This window comes from Heptranchias perlo, chromosome 1, assembly GCF_035084215.1.
Source record: "Heptranchias perlo isolate sHepPer1 chromosome 1, sHepPer1.hap1, whole genome shotgun sequence".
NCBI lineage: Eukaryota > Metazoa > Chordata > Chondrichthyes > Hexanchiformes > Hexanchidae > Heptranchias > Heptranchias perlo.
The window spans coordinates 105188022-105204368 of NC_090325.1; the positions used below are offsets into that span (position 1 = coordinate 105188022).

The following is a 16347-nucleotide window of genomic DNA, read 5'->3' on the forward strand; positions in this document are numbered from 1 at the left end:
AGCGTACTAGATATCCTTTTCTGCATGGCAGCAAGAGAAGCAAAAAAATTGTTGCTCGCTATCTAATAGTCTATGCTGAAACTTGTGTATATGTGGACAGGATTGGGCTTGGTTGTGTTTTCCTCCTATGATAAATTGCCTGCGGACCCTCACTGTGCAGTGTCACAGCTGAAGAATGGCCACTTTGGGAGGTACCAGGCGTGAGCTAGCTGCCATGGAATCATACCCCAATATTAGTGAACACCTTCAGGGAAAGAAATTGGTAAAATAAAGGCAGTAGGGGAAAGCACGATGGAACTACAGAGGCATAAAAACTATCACAAAGTTCGTGATCATTCAAAACCGATTCAAACTGAATTCCTTTTTCCGTTAAAGAATAGCTTGACTCAGCTTCACTTCAACACAAATTCTGTCACGATATTTATTTGATTTTGTATGCACAAGTACAGAAAATAAAACAGTACTTCACATGATCAGACAAAGCTCCTGCAAGATGTTCTTGCCATCTGTGATTTCCATCTGGATGCAGAATGTACTGACCAAATGCAGAAGTTGTCTTTTTCAAGTGTAAATAGAGCAATAGGTTGGAATTTTGGATTTAATAATGATCAGACTCTCCTGCAATAGAAATGGAAAATCAGTGTAATGTTTTAACAAATTATGTCAAACTCTCAATGCTCCCTCATTTCACAAGGCTCTGAAGCCTCAGCCAATGCTGCTTTGTAATTAGTCACTCAGAAATATGTAAGAAAACCCACCCTCCAATTTTTCTCCACCCTTTTTTAAGGTGATTGGCAAAAGAACCAAAAGCAACATGAGGAAAAACTTTTTTACGCAGTGAGTAGTTATGATCTGGAATGCCCTGCCTGAAAGGGTGATGGATGCAGACTCAATCATGGCTTTCAAAAAGGATTTGGATAAATATTTGAAGGGAAAAAATTTGCAGGGCTACGGGGAAACATCTGGGGAATGGGACTAGCTGGATTGCTCTTACAAAAAGCCAGAACAGGCTTGATGGGCCGAATGGCCTCCTTCTGTATTGTAACGATTCTATGATTCTATCATTCTACTTGGTGGCTTCCCCAGATTGCCTTGCAATATCTGGGACCTGCTGTTTTGATAATTAAGAATTCAAGTCCATCACCTTGGCACACCATCAAGTGCCATGAAACAATAATCCAACTTTTTTCTACCAAAAGGGAAAAGGATAGTAGAAGACACAAAAAACATACCGGAAATAGTGGGAAACCAAGGGTCTAATGAGAGTGAGGAACTTAAAGTAATTACAGTAATTAAATAGTAAAGAAAAAGTACTGGAGAAATTAATGGGACTGAAAGCCGACATATCCCCTGGACCCAATGGCCTACGTCCGGGGTTCTAAAAGAGGTGGCTGCAGAGATAGTTGGAAGATTGGTTTTGATCTTCGAGAATTCCATAACGGTCCCCGTGGATTGGAAGGTAGCAAATGTAACCCTGCTATTCAAAAAAGGAGGGAGAGAAAACAGGGAACTATAGGCCAGTTCGCCTGACATCAGTAGTAGGGAAAATGCTAGAATCTATTATTAAGGACATAGTAACAGGGCACTTAGAAAATCAAAATATGATTAGGCAGAGTCAACATGGTTTTATGAGAGGGAAATCCTGTTTGACCAATCTATTAGAGTTTTCTGAGCGTGAAACTAGCAGGGTCAATAAGGGGGATCCAGTGGATGTAGTATATTTGGATTTTCGAAAGGCATTCGATAAGGTGCACAAGAGGTTGTTACACAAGGTTAGGGCTCATGGTATAAATTTCCAACTTTGTGTTTCCAGTGGGGAGCCCCACCTGTGAAAAATTGTGTGCAGTGTGCGTCCTGATTTTCAATATGTGATCCCGACGAGTGTGGCTCCCTGTTAGGAGCAAAGTCACAAAATTTCCCCTTATGAGTTAGATCTGAGTTGAATAAAAGTTTGAACATTTGTTTTTAAACTACAGAATAATAAAATACAAATAAAAATACTTTTCAAGAAGTTTCACATGGGTGTGTAAGTGGGTAGGGTGGAAAGTAGATTTTAATAGTAACAGTAAGCTAAAGAAAATATGACAATAAATGGAGTTACAGTTCACCAATTTGCATGGGATATTTTAAAGCAGCCACACTGGATCACAAGAGAAGATAAAATTACTGGCATATTCCATGCACATGTAAGATCACTCCGGAGGCAGAGGGTGAGAGATTGCAATTTTATGTGTGAGGCTCCTGGCAAATGTGGGATTGTTTACAGGGCTTCATAATGGTAGTATTATATCACACTGCATATAGTTGCAGGGGGTTCTATATCAATGTCACACTATTTTGTTGAATGCAAAAACTGTAAACTGTGACTGAATAACAATAGACTTTGCCTGCATCATCCGATTAAAAAGCAAACTGTCTCAACCTCCAGTCTATTCTTAGCTTGGTTATATTAGACTGACAGTTGCCATTAAAGGGTCGTGAGTGAGTAATGGTTATTCTTCAGACTGTCATACAATCTCTATCAATTACCTCTTTGGCCCCAGAAACTGTAATGTGATCTGCAGGTGGATTAATTGAAATCTTTATATAAAAGAACAGCGGTTGATTCATCTGGATGTAGTTATTAAATAAAATGCAAACACCGAAGAGAACAAAGACAAGATCAGGCACTTTTGAAATGCTTCAAGACCATGCCATCTTCCAGTAGTTTATCACATGTTTAACATTACATTGTGTCACACAATACTAGTTATGTGACTAGCAACTTATGAATGCAGAAGAACTCTGTACAAGAGATATAAGGTGCAACTTTCGATTATTGCGCAATTCAGTCAGGCGGTGTACAAGACGTCTGTTAAGCCCACCTGATGATGTTGGTGTGGGGCTTGATCCATTTTCACGGCTGGGTCTCATAATAATATGCTCGGCAAGCTGTCAGTGCTGAACGAGCGCCGACAGGCAGCTCACAAATCGGGGGCGGGGGTAAATCTGGCAGCTCCTCTGTAGAAGGGGTGGGGGGGAAAGCAATACTGGGGGAGGAGGGGGGGGGCAATGGCCATGGAGGGACTGGCAGTGGGCATGACAATTTCTGTGAGGCAGGAGGAGCATACATGCTCCATCTGGCCCCACAAAAATTATTGGAAAAGCTGTTATTTTCCTTTTTTTTAATGAAGTGGCCTGCAGCAGTCCCTTTAAAGCTGCTGGTTTGGCTGTTTAACGCTCGATTTAAATATTTTAATAAGACTCCCACCTGCTTCAGGCAGGAGTGCTGGGCGCCTAAATAGAAGTCTGCTCCAACATTGCACCAGGCAGGCCTCGGGCGCAAAATCAAGACGAGGTTTTTAATTTGATCCACTACCACCCCATCACTGCAAAGAACAAGGTGATAGGCAGATGAAAATCAACCCCATAAATACTCATTTGTCAGCTATCATCATGATCATAAAAACTATGATGAATTTAAATTAGAATAGACAATCTCAATTTAAATTTAAATCAACACTGTCACTAGAAAAAAAAGAGTCTTAGCCAGAAAAGTGAACATGAATTATATTGTGCAATTACAGCAGCATCCTTTAGCACTGCAGCCAATATTTCCAATTGTCTGACTGTGAAAGAAAATGTACATTAGAATACAGGAGACTGTAGTGTACCATCTGCATGATGCTTGCATAATGTTCAAATCAGTAGATACATTTTTAATTTTTACAGACAACTGTGATTGATCACCCTATTTCAGCAACAAAAAACTTACAGCAGACTTCCTTTTTCAGTAGCAAAGAATGATCTTGTTTTCCAAACTTCACTATTAATAATCCAGAAAGCCACCAACATCAAAACATAGAGCTATCTGAATATCAAGGTTAATACTTAGAGCGCTGCTTCATTTTGCCTCATAATCTTCTGCCCTGTATCCACCGCCCCCCCCCCCCCCCCACCTCTGCAAACACCTCACACCAATTATTTCTAAATGTTTGCAACAAAATAGTAAGAGTACATGGCAAGCAGAATGGAACAGATACAATGCACAAACGGGAGTTGTTTGTAACAAGCCTATTGTCAGTTTTAGTTATATAAACCTGTCTGAAATCAACCTCTGCAGTGGACGTAGGTTGCACTGGCGCAAGTTTGGCATTTGTAAAATTTCAGAGAAATGTCAGAGCACTTTGAAAGATGGATTTTGATCCAATTTTCAGTCTGATCCAACTTCAAAAACTTGTATAAGTACAACATTCATGGTTGATTCCCAGTAGTTTCAAACCAGACAAGAGTTATGTGACAAGAGTTTTATTATCATTTGTATCTTTGCAATTAGATGAACACTTTTAACTGTAATTTGTAGTTCTACTACAAAGCAAGCCAAGCTGAAGTGATTCAACTTGTTTATGACCATGCATGCACACACTTACCTTTCCTCCCTGCTGCTCTAGTCTCTGCAGGGCACCTGTAATCAGCTGCTTAAGCTTTTTGTCCATCAGTCTTTTTGACAGCTTTAATACACATCAAGAAAAAATGTGAAGAGGATTATTCATTAAACCATAAACCAATCCTACTTGAAGCAAGCAGTAGTACAGATGAACATACTACAGGACAAGTACATAGTATTACAAATGAGGAAACATAGAATGAGACACTGAACACTGTTAAGGAAGAGGTGGTTCATGAGGAGCTGGCTGATAGTGAATTGAAGTCCATCATGCTGTAAACCCTTCCAAAGTTTTATGGGGATACAGGCCTTAGTCGGCTTGCTTTAAATTTTTAGTAGGCCTTGCTGCAGCTGTTAAAGCAGTAGCATCATACTGTGGAGTTACTTGGCCGCAAGCGCCTTTTGTCCTCGTTATCCTGTCATTGGCAAACATGCAAACCAAATGGGGGGTATAGTAAATACTGAAGAGGACTGCGACAAAATACAAGACGACATTAATAAACTTGCAGAATGGGCATGTAATTGGCAAATGAATTTCAATATAGATAAGTGTGAGGTGTTACATTCTGGTAGGAAGAATGAGGCCACATACTGCTTGGATAATAAGATGTGGAGATGCCGGTGATGGACTGGGGTTGACAATTGTAAACAATTTTACAACACCAAGTTATAGTCCAGCAATTTTATTTTAAATTCACAAGCTTTCGGAGGCTTCCTCCTTCGTCAGGTGAACGATGTGAAAATGAAATCCTCGAAATGAAATCGCATTTATAATTCACAGAACAATGCTTGGTGATTACAGACAGTTTTTTCAACTGCCCGTTGCCAAGGCAATCAGTGTGCAGACAGACAGGTGTTACCTGCCAGGTCTCAGAATATACAAATCACCAAAAAAAACAACAAACAAAAAAAAACAGAGATAGAGAGGTAGAAACATAGAAAAGACAGCAACTGACCCGTTATATTAAAAACAGATAACATTTGTTCGCTGGTGGGGTAACGTGTAGCGTGACATGAACCCAAGATCCCGGTTGAGGCCGTCCTCATGGGTGCGGAACTTGGCTATCAATTTCTGCTCGACGATTTTGCGTTGTCGTGTGTCTCGAAGGCCGCCTTGGAGTACACTTACCCGAAGGTCGGTGGATGAATGTCCATGACTGCTGAAGTGTTCCCCGACTGGGAGGGAACCCTCCTGTTTGGCGATTGTTGCGCGGTGTCCGTTCATCCGTTGTCGCAGCGTCTGCATGGTCTTGCCAATGTACCATGCTCTGGGGCATCCTTTCCTGCAACGTATGAGGTAGACAACGTTGGCCGAGTCACAGGAGTATGAACCATGCACCTGGTGGGTGGTGTCCTCTCGTGTGATGGTGGTATCTGTGTCGATGATCTGGCATGTCTTGCAGAGGTTACCGTGGCAGGGTTGTGTGGTGTCGTGGACGCTGTTCTCTTGAAAGCTAGGTAATTTGCTGCGAACGATGGTCTGTTTGAGGTTGGGTGGCTGTTTAAAGACGAGTAGTGGAGGTGTGGGGATGGCCATAGCGAGGTGTTTGTCCTCATTGATGACATGTTGAAGGCTGCGGAGAACATGGCGTAGTTTCTCCGCTCCGGGGAAGTACTGGACGACAAAGGGTACTCTGTTGGTTGCGTCCCGTGTTAGTCTCCTGAGGAGGTCTATGCGATTTTTTGCTGTGGCCCGTCGGAACTGTCGATCGATGAGTCGAGCGTCATATCCCGTTCTTACTAGGGCGTCTTTCAGCGTCTGTAGGTGTCCATTGCGTTCCTGCTCGTCTGAGCAGACCCTGTGTATTCGCAGGGCCTGTCCATAGGGGTTGGCCTCTTTGACGTGGTTAGGGTGGAAGCTGGAAAAGTGGAGCATCGTGAGGTTGTCCGTGGGCTTGCGGTAGAGTGAGGTGCTGAGGTGCCCGTCTTTGATGGAGATTCGTGTGTCCAAGAAAGAAACTGATTCTGAGGAGTAGTCCATGGTGAGCTTGATGGTGGGATGGAACTTGTTGATGTTATCGTGTAGTCTCTTTAGTGATTCCTTGCCGTGGGTCCATAGAAAGAAAATGTCGTCGATGTATCTGGTGTATAGTGTTGGTTGGAGGTCTTGTGCAGTGAAGAAGTCCTGCTCGAACTTGTGCATGAAAATGTTGGCGTATTGGGGTGCGAATTTGGTCCCCATGGCTGTTCCGTGTGTTTGGGTAAAGAACTGGTTATCGAAGGTGAAGACATTGTGATCCAGGATGAAGCGGATGAGTTGTAGGATGGCGTCCGGAGATTGGCTGTTGTTGGTGTTGAGTATTGATGCTGTCGCAGCGATGCCGTCATCGTGGGGGATACTGGTGTATAGTGCCGAGTCGTCCATCGTGGTGAGAAGTGTTCCTGGTTCAACTGGTCCGTGGGTACTGAGTTTTTGTAGGAAGTCTGTAGTGTCGCGACAGAAGCTGGGGGTTCCCTGTACGATGGGTTTCAGGATGCCCTCGATGTATCCAGAGAGGTTCTCACACAGGGTTCCGTTGCCTGATACGATAGGACGTCCGGGTGTGTTGGCTTTGTGTATCTTTGGGAGGCAGTAGAAGTCTCCCACGCGGGGAGTACGTGGGATGAGAGTGCGTAGGATGCTTTGAAGGTCTGGATCGAAGGTCTTGATCAGTTTGTTGAGCTGGTGGGTGTGTTCTTTGGTCGGATCTGCGGGTAACCGTCTGTAGTGTTCCTGGTTGTCCAGTTGTCGGTATGCTTCTTTGCAATAGTCCGTTCTGTTCTGTATGACTATGGCTCCTCCTTCGTCTGCTGGTTTGATGACGATGTTGCGGTTGGTCTTGAGAGCGTTGATGGCATTGCGTTGTGCTCGGGTGACATTCTGGACTGTCTTGTGAGTGCGGCTGATGAATCTGGCATTGACGCATTTCCTGACAGCTTGAGCATACATGTCCAGCTGAGGGCAGCGACCCTCCAGAGGAGTCCAGTTTGACTCTTTCCTCTTCGGTTGCTGTACCGCGGATCCCTCTGTCTGCTGTTCCGGATCGTCGATTGTCTCATTGGGTTCGCTGCTGAAATCTTGGGGTTTGTGGTAGAATTCCCGGAGCCTCATTCTCCTGATGAATTCCTCTGTGTCCGCCGCGAGACTAGTGGGGTCCATTTTGGTAGTGGGGCAGAAATTGAGCCCTCGGCTGAGAACTTCGATTTCGTCTGGTTGAAGGGTGTGGTCGGACAAATTGACGATAGGTGCATGGTTCATACTCCTGTGACTCGGCCAACGTTGTCTACCTCATACGTTGCAGGAAAGGATGCCCCAGAGCATGGTACATTGGCAAGACCATGCAGACGCTGCGACAACGGATGAACGGACACCGCGCAACAATCGCCAAACAGGAGGGTTCCCTCCCAGTCGGGGAACACTTCAGCAGTCATGGACATTCATCCACCGACCTTCGGGTAAGCGTACTCCAAGGCGGCCTTCGAGACACACGACAACGCAAAATCGTCGAGCAGAAATTGATAGCCAAGTTCCGCACCCATGAGGACGGCCTCAACCGGGATCTTGGGTTCATGTCACGCTACAGTTTACCCCACCAGCGAACAAATGTTATCTGTTTTTAATATAACGGGTCAGTTGCTGTCTTTTCTATGTTTCTACCTCTCTATCTCTGTTTTTTTTTGTTTGTTGTTTTTTTTGGTGATTTGTATATTCTGAGACCTGGCAGGTAACACCTGTCTGTCTGCACACTGATTGCCTTGGCAACGGGCAGTTGAAAAAACTGTCTGTACTCACCAAGCATTGTTCTGTGAATTATAAATGCGATTTCATTTCGAGGATTTCATTTTCACATCGTTCACCTGACGAAGGAGGAAGCCTCCGAAAGCTTGTGAATTTAAAATAAAATTGCTGGACTATAACTTGGTGTTGTAAAATTGTTTAAAATTGGATAATAAGAGTTTAAATGGGGTAGAGGCGCAAAGGGATCTAGGGGCACAGATTCACAAATCACTAAAAGTAGTAACTCAGGTTAATAAGCCATAAAAAAGCAAACCAAGCACTGGGGTTGATTTCTAGGGGGATAGAATTGAAAAGCAGAGAGGTAATGATAAACTTGTATTGAAACTTGGTTAGACCACACTTGGAGTGCTGTGCAGTTCTGATCTCCATATTATAAAAAGGATGTACAGGCATTGGAGAAAGTGCAAAAAAGATTCACAAGGATGATACCAGAACTGAGAGGATATACTTATCAGGAAAGACTGAAGAGGCTGGGGCTCTTTTCTCTGGAAAAGAGAAGGTTGAGGGGCGACCTGATAGAGGTCTTTAAGATAACAAAAAGGTTTGATAGGGTAGACGCGGGTAGGATGTTTCCACTTGTGGGGGCTACCAAAACTAGGGGCCATAAATATAAGATAATCACTAATAAATCCAATAGGGAATTCAGGAGAAACGACTTTATCCAAAGAGTGGTAAGAATGTGAAACTCGCTACCACAAGGAGTAGTTGAGGCGACTAGTATAGATGCATTTAAGGGGAAGCTGGATAAGCACATGGGGGGAAAGGAATAGAAGGAAATGATGATAGGGTTAGATGAAGAGGGGCGGGAGAGTGCATGTGTGGGGCTTAAATGCCGGCATAAACCATTGGGGCCGAATGGCCTGTTTCTGCGCTGTAGTCTCTATTCACCACTTTGGAGGTGGGCACATCTACTGCCAGCAGCCAATTCTACTAGAATTTAGTATGCATTTTAGAATGGGCATTTAAAAAATCTGAATTTTTGGTCCTATGTTTTTGGTGAAATGGTCACTAAAGGCAGACAATCTAACTTCATCATTTGTTAATCCTGCATTCAGCATTAAGATATTGAAACACAATAGAAGCTTACACAGATGGACATTCTCTTAAAATACAACTCCAGATACTTACACTAGTCAGCAGATGTTTAAGATGGTCATTTACTGCAGGACCAACAACAGCACTCAGCTGGACCAAGGCATGTAATCCCCTCTCAAATATCTCAACATCTGAATGTGCCTTTAGGGAGAAAAGCAGCATCGTTAAAAAGATTCCACAACTGTCTAGGGCTGAAAATTGATTTATAATTAACTAGCTACTGTGCAATTTCATTGCCAACTACACTCTTCTTAATGTTATCTAAAGCTGTAGCACCGTGTAATAAAGGAGAAATACTTAAAAAATAATTTTAGCACATACACACCAGTTAATGAGACCTGTAATTTTTTTAAATAAAGGAATAATGTAATGCCATCACTCCATACAGCGTCAAACCTAAGTTATGTAAAACTTCCGTTTCTCTCACATACGCCAGTTATATAATTGGTTCATGCCTCAGTCTCACAAACATCAATCACACCATACCAGGACAGTTTTTTTTTGTAGTACTCAAGATAATTACGGATGAGGAATTACCTTTAGCCTAACTTAATTCATCCATCCAGAGATACTAACATCTACCCATTGTGGCATCCATTTGTTTCTTAAATAATTTCATGGTTTTTGCCTCCATTACTCTACCTGGAAGTTTATTCTACACATTGATTACTCTTTATGTGAAGAAACCAGTTCTAAAGTTACCACTTACTAGTTTGAACATACGCCCTGAAATACCCCACTCAGTACTCCTCTCCACCCCACCAACTCTGACATAACTCCTCTAATGAGCATTCATCGTTTTCCACCCTTCAGCCAGTTTCTTACCCATACCCAGGGTTTACCCTGAATACCCACAGCTTTGAGTATAATTAATAATCTTTCATATGGAACTTTATCTAAAGACCTTTGGAAGTTGAGATGCACCATGGGCTCTATTTTTGGACGTCCGAGCGGGTGGGCTCGTGGCGGGGGGTAGCTCCGGATATTGGGGATTTCCGGGGCGGGTCCGGAGCCCGGCTCCAACCTTCCCACTTCCGGGTTCTCCAGTGACGCACTTAGATGCACGCGCAGCCCCCGCAAGCGGGACTCCCACCGGCAATTAAAGCCGGCGGGATCCCACTTAAACCAATTAATTTGATAGTTCAGGTCGTTAGCAGACCTGATTTGTAGGATATTTTAGGAGGGGTGGGATTTTCATGTAAACTGAGAGCGTTTCCCCCCTAGGGGGGAACACTCAGTTGAAATGGACGTTTTGCAGCAAAGGTTCATTTGACAGGTGGGAGGGGATGGGTGGTGGGCGGGGGGGACCCTCACTCATTGCAGGAGGCCACTCTGTCACTGTGGACAAAGTTTGGCCTCCACCACCCTCCTCCTAACAATAAAATTCACAAACTTGCAACCTCAACCCCAGTGTGCAGACACATTTACCTACCTTGCGGACCCCCTCAAACGTACATCTTCCAAATGGGGGCCGCCATAGCTGCAGTCATGACCTCCTCGGAGGGCGAACAGCATCACCAGCCTCGCCGGCCACGCCGTCCACCTCTGACACGTGGAGCTCACAACACAGTGCTGTGACACATCCACCTGCACAGGGAGGGCAACCGCAGAGAGAGATGCGTTGCAGAAGGCACTACCCTCGCCACAGGGTCTACAGACCGAGGCTCAGCTTCCTGGACCTCTCTGAGCAGCAGTGCACACGGAGGCTCAGTGTCACTCAACAGGTAGTCGTACACATCTGCAGCCTCCTTCATGCCGAGCTGCTCCCGGCTGGCCCGAGCACCATCTTCTTACCTGTCACTGTCAAAGTCACAACTGCCCTCAACAACTTCTCCTCCGCATCCTTCTAGTGTGCCACCGGGGACATCGCCGGCGTCTCTCAGTCGTCTGCACAAAAGAGCCCTGCAAATACACCTACACCCACTCTGCAGTGACACAATGGGAAGCATCAGGTGTGGGTCTTCATGGTGATCCTCAGGAAAGGGAATTATTGCACAAACCAGACAAGATTTGCAAAGACGTGGCAGTAGTGGTGATAAATTTTTTATGATTTTTTGCCAAACAAATAAAAATAAATCAAAAACATGACATTTTGTCTTACACCCATGTGCATCCCCTTTGTGCTCACAAAACTTTCGCCTTACGTTTACAGGAACCCCTACGTGATGCTACTCCTGTGGCTTCAGCAGAGGTAGTGGCAGGTTGCTCTTGTCCATGCCCTGACCGATGAGATGCTTTGCGCGGACGCCCTCTGGGTTTCGGTGCCCGTGAGGGCCCCTCCAAAGACTGCTCCACCTGCACCTGTGCAGGGGCAGACTCGGCCACCTGGAGAGGGGGCAGCATTGCGGGTACTGGTTGAGATGGGGGCAACGGGTGAGACGTGGGAGCGCTTTGAGTGGCGTCCCCACTTCCATGTCCCCTTTCACCATCATCCCTCTCCTGGCCCAGACCCACATTACGCCTTCCACCCTGCTGGACGACAGTTTGGAGGACTTGTGTGAAGCCTTGGAAGGTCAGTTGTAAAGTATCTGTCAGCCTGTTTAAGGCGGCAGAATGTTGCTCACCCTGAATCCGAATGGCCATTGTCAGGGCCTGAATGGACTCATTGTTGAGCCGTGCTTGACGCTCGATGGAGGCTAGCCTTTCCTCCATCACAGACATTCCCGCACCTACCCGCGACACTATCTCAGAGATGCCTTCTCGTCCCTATGATAGTATTCCACTCATGCAGGAGTTGAACTCCTCCATCCTCTAAGCGATTGTGGAGAGTGCGCGTGGCAACTGTTCCAGTACCTCGGCAATTTGCTGCTGCCCCTCGATGAATCTCCTTTTCATGGTTGGCCCCCAGGGTTCAGCATCTGGGTCCAGCTGAGCAGAGCCTGGAGAAGAGTGCTCCCACCAACGCGGACGCTCCACGGCTGCCCCTGCCACCAGGGTCTGCTCGTGCTCACATGTGCGTGATGACTCACCATGTGCAAGCCCAACTAAGTGAGGACGGGAACCCACCGAGGTGTGTGTATCTGTGCTGTTGGATGGCTGGCTCAGATGTGACGATGCACCCTCAGAGGCCGGCAGGTCCTCTGAGGAATCGCCCTCCGCCATCATGGCACTCGCAGATGGCCCTGCAAGAGAACAAAAAGCAATATTAAGCACGTGGACAGATGTTGAGGTGCTACAGATGCCAAGTGATGCTAAGATCATTCGCTATCATGAGTACTGAGTATTAGATTTCTGTCACCAGCCACTTGTGCACTCCCAGTCTCGGCGTCCACAATGGACAGGCACTCCAGCGTCCGGCTTATTTCAAGTGCCTGCTGCTCTGCATCTGTTAAGGCCACCTCGTGTGACGGGCCCCTCCGGTCCTTGCCCTCTCCCGGGCATTCTGGCATCTCTTCTCCTATCAAGGCAAAACACAGAGGCGTGATTGAGTGATGGTTGCATGGTGACCCGCGGCATGCATTGGTGTGGGTGAGGGTTAGCTTGAGGGAGATGCATGGGAGGGTGCATGTGAGACATAGCCATGAGATTGTATGAGGATTGGGATGCGTGGTAGTGTTCAAATGGGAACTGGGGCAGTGAGTACGTGCAGGCAAGGTAAGGATGATAGTTGAGTGGATGTGAGGAGTGATGCGAGAGCGTTGTGGTGGCAGTGCAGAAGGAGTTGTGTGGTGGTGGAGGTGATGTGGAAGACAGAGTGTGGGAGAATGTGTAAGTATACTCACTTTGGCTGACCTGGTTAGGTCATTAAATCTCTTCCTGCACTGCACCCAGGATACATTGCCGCTGCTGGTGACCTCCTCAGCCACCTCCAGCCAGGCTTTCTTGGTAGTGGAGGGAGGACACCTCCTCCCATCCGATGGGAAAAAAATTTCCCTCCTCTTCCTCGCCCCATCGAGCAGCACCTGGAGTGAGGAGTCAGAGAACCTTGGAGCAGCCTTGCCTCTGGCCTGTTCCATGATCCAAAATTGGTTCTTTGCTTCAGGAAGAGCATTGGAGGACTGCCCCTTTAAATAGGGCTCCTGCTGACAGCCTGTGATGCGAGTTTGCAGTGCGCCTGCTGCGCAGGTCTAGAACGGGAAACCCTGAAGCCAAGGTAAGTGCCTTCAATTAGGCTGCGATTGCGTGCAGAGCACCCCGAATTCACTGGGCGCGTTACCCACATGCCCAGTCGACCCCCCCGCTGCCAACCCGCCTCCCTCCTAATATTGAGCCCCATGTCATAACTTACCACAGTCTACTTGGGGTAACACTTCCTCAAAGAAATCCCTATAATAACATGATGGAGTTTCATAGCCCACAATCTACCACCCTGACTCATGATGGTACTGTAACAGAACTACATGCTGACGTAAGAATTCAGTGTCGGGTGGTTCCATTAAGAGTCATCTATTATGTTTAGTTTTACACATGCATGAAAGAAAAATAATCATAAGAAATGGAGGAGAGAGTTTTGCTGTGAACAAATATTTTTAAAAAGTCTTCAAAGAAGTTAGATCTACTAATCCTTCTGTTGAAAATAAGATATCAAATCCTGAACAGCTGCAGGTTGGTTTCAGTTTTGCAGAAGTCTATCCTAACATGTGAACCATTGCTCAACAGTTTTACCATGATAATTGCACCTATGCTGACACTTTTATGTGTTATTGCAAGAGCTTAGCAATGAAATGCATTCGAAATTAACACCCCTTATTACCAGTAGCAAATTGATCACAAAGATCTACATATTGCTGGCTATTTGGGAATAAAAGAACTGCCAAATTACTGGTTCCCATAACTATGATTTCTAACAGCTTCTATATCCATTTTCTGCAATGGCTGGAAAAGTCCCATACAGGCCAGAAAGCACAAAAGTATTTTGCTAATCTGCATGGCTGGTCTGAGCCCTCTGCATGTCCACAGCCAGAAAAAGATGGTGGCTGGCATCAAGTATTCACATTGCTGCTTCCAGAGAAACCTTGGAAGCCACTTTTTTAAACTTTAAAATTTTGGAGGCAGTAATGCCATTTTATTTATCTTAAACTAAAATGAGAACAACAGTTCTGTAAGGTAAATGAAAGATTTTTGGCCTTAAATGTCTCCTACAAACTGTGCATTCAGTCTTTCCCGTGTTTTCCTTTACTCCCTGCTAAACATCCACCTTTCCCCCTGCTTATAGAGCACTTTTGTTAACATCAACAACCTGCATTTATAAAACACTTTTAACATAGTAAAACGTCCCAAGGCGCATCATAGAACCAATCATCAAATAAAATTTGACACCCAGTCACATAGAGATATTAGTACAGGTAAAAAAAAAGCTTGGTCAAAGAGGTAGGTTTTAAGCATCTTAAAGGAGGAGAGAGAGGTAGTGAGGCGGAGAGGGTTAGGGAGGGAATTCTAGACTTTAGGGCATAGGCAGCTGAAGGCACGGTCGCCAATGGTGGAGCAATTAAAATCGGGGGTGCACAAGAGGCCAGAATTGGAGGAGCGCAGAGATCTGAGGGTTGTAGAGCTGGAGGTTACAGAGATATGGGAGGGGCGAGGCATGGAGGGATTTGAAAACAAGGATGAGAATTTTAAAATCGAGGCGTTCCCGGAACGGGGGCCAATGTAGGTCAGCAAGCACAGGGGTGATGGGTGAACGATACTTGATGTGAGTTAGGATACGGGCAGCAGAGTTTTGGATGAGCTCAAGTTTATGGAGGGTATGAGGTGGGAGGCCGGCCAGGAGAGCATTGGAGTAGTCACATCTAGAGGTAACAAAGGCATGCAAATGAGCTGAAGCAAGCTTGGAGATGGGTGATGTTAGAGAGGTAGAAGTAGGTGGTCTTGGTGATGGAGAGGATATGGGGTCGGAAGCACAGCTCAGGATCAAAAAGGGCACCAACGTTGCAAACGGTGTGGTTCAGCTTCAGACAGTAGCCAGGGAGAGGGATGGAGTCGATGGCTATGGAACGGAGTTTGTGGCGGGGACAGAAGACAATGGCTTTGGTCTTCCCAATATTTAATTGGAGGAAATTTCTGCTCATCCAATACTGGATGTCGGACAAGCAGTGTGACAAATCAGAGGCAGTGGTGAGATGGAGCTGTGTGTCGTCAGCGTACACATGGAATCTGACGTATTTTCGGATGATGTCGCCGAGGGGCAGCATGTAGATGAGAAATAGGAGAGGCCCAAGGATAGGTCCTTGGGAGACTCCAGAAGTAACCGTGCAGGAGCGGGAAGAGAAGCCATCACATGACAAGCACTACAAAAGTGTAAGTTGTTGCACTGTTTCTTTGCTCTGCAGGGAGTAGAGCTGTCCATCACACATATATGTATCTGTACCTTTCAGCCTAAACCCTGGTCTCACACATGCCATGGTCCCAGTTACACACAACTACATCCTCATCACTCTGTATTACAAATACACTCTCTTCAGCCCACACTTCAGTTTGACACATATGCAGCCGTACCTGTTAAACCTGTATGTACTCATATGCTTAGTGGCTGACCCTTAATCCCAACATCAGCCTTATATGGAGTCACACCTCTCTGGCCAGACTAACACAAATATAGAGCCATACTATGGGCCCATAATTCTGTTGCATACACGCACACACAATCTCTGCATCACTTTGTCAAACATGAAATATATATTTTTATTTAAATGTTTGACCTGTAGTCTATTTGGGAATTAAAAAGCCAAAATAGTGTTTCCTAAAAACTATGGTTACTAATATGTTTTGTATCCATTTTCTGGCCTTAGGTTTAGCTTTTGGAGTGGAAATTAGGTTAATTAAAATAAGCTATTAGTACATAAGCCCAGATGTACCACAAGCTGGAAATACAGAGACATTTACATTTTCCTGGGATTATACTCAACATAAAACTATGAAAAAATAGAAGAGTGGCTATAAATTTGAATTTGATGCTATATTGGTTTCTGTGATAATGAATGTTTTGCTAGTTTTATGGTAATACTTTGCAGTGGAGCCAAAACTGGTGTATGTTCACATCCCAATTCAAACAAATTACCCAACTGGAATATATATAAAATTACAGAAATGCAGAATGTTAGTCAGTATT

The 16347-nt window shown here is 45.1% G+C and overlaps 1 protein-coding gene across 6 annotated transcripts in view; it reads right to left on the reverse strand.

Annotated features, from left to right (window-relative positions):
• Nucleotides 1–407: 407 nt before the first annotated feature.
• LOC137337159 (PACRG-like protein) overlaps nt 408–16347 on the reverse strand; it is an 83927-nt gene continuing 67987 nt past the window's right edge. For all 6 annotated transcript variants that reach the window (XM_068001736.1, XM_068001761.1, XM_068001752.1 and 3 more), the window contains 3 exons: nt 9333–9440; nt 4410–4490; nt 408–618 (listed from right to left, as the gene is read on the reverse strand). In XM_068001736.1, the coding sequence (XP_067857837.1) occupies nt 562–618; nt 4410–4490; nt 9333–9440 (246 nt within the window). In that variant the 3' untranslated portion in view covers nt 408–561. The remainder of the gene's footprint in view (nt 619–4409; nt 4491–9332; nt 9441–16347) is intronic.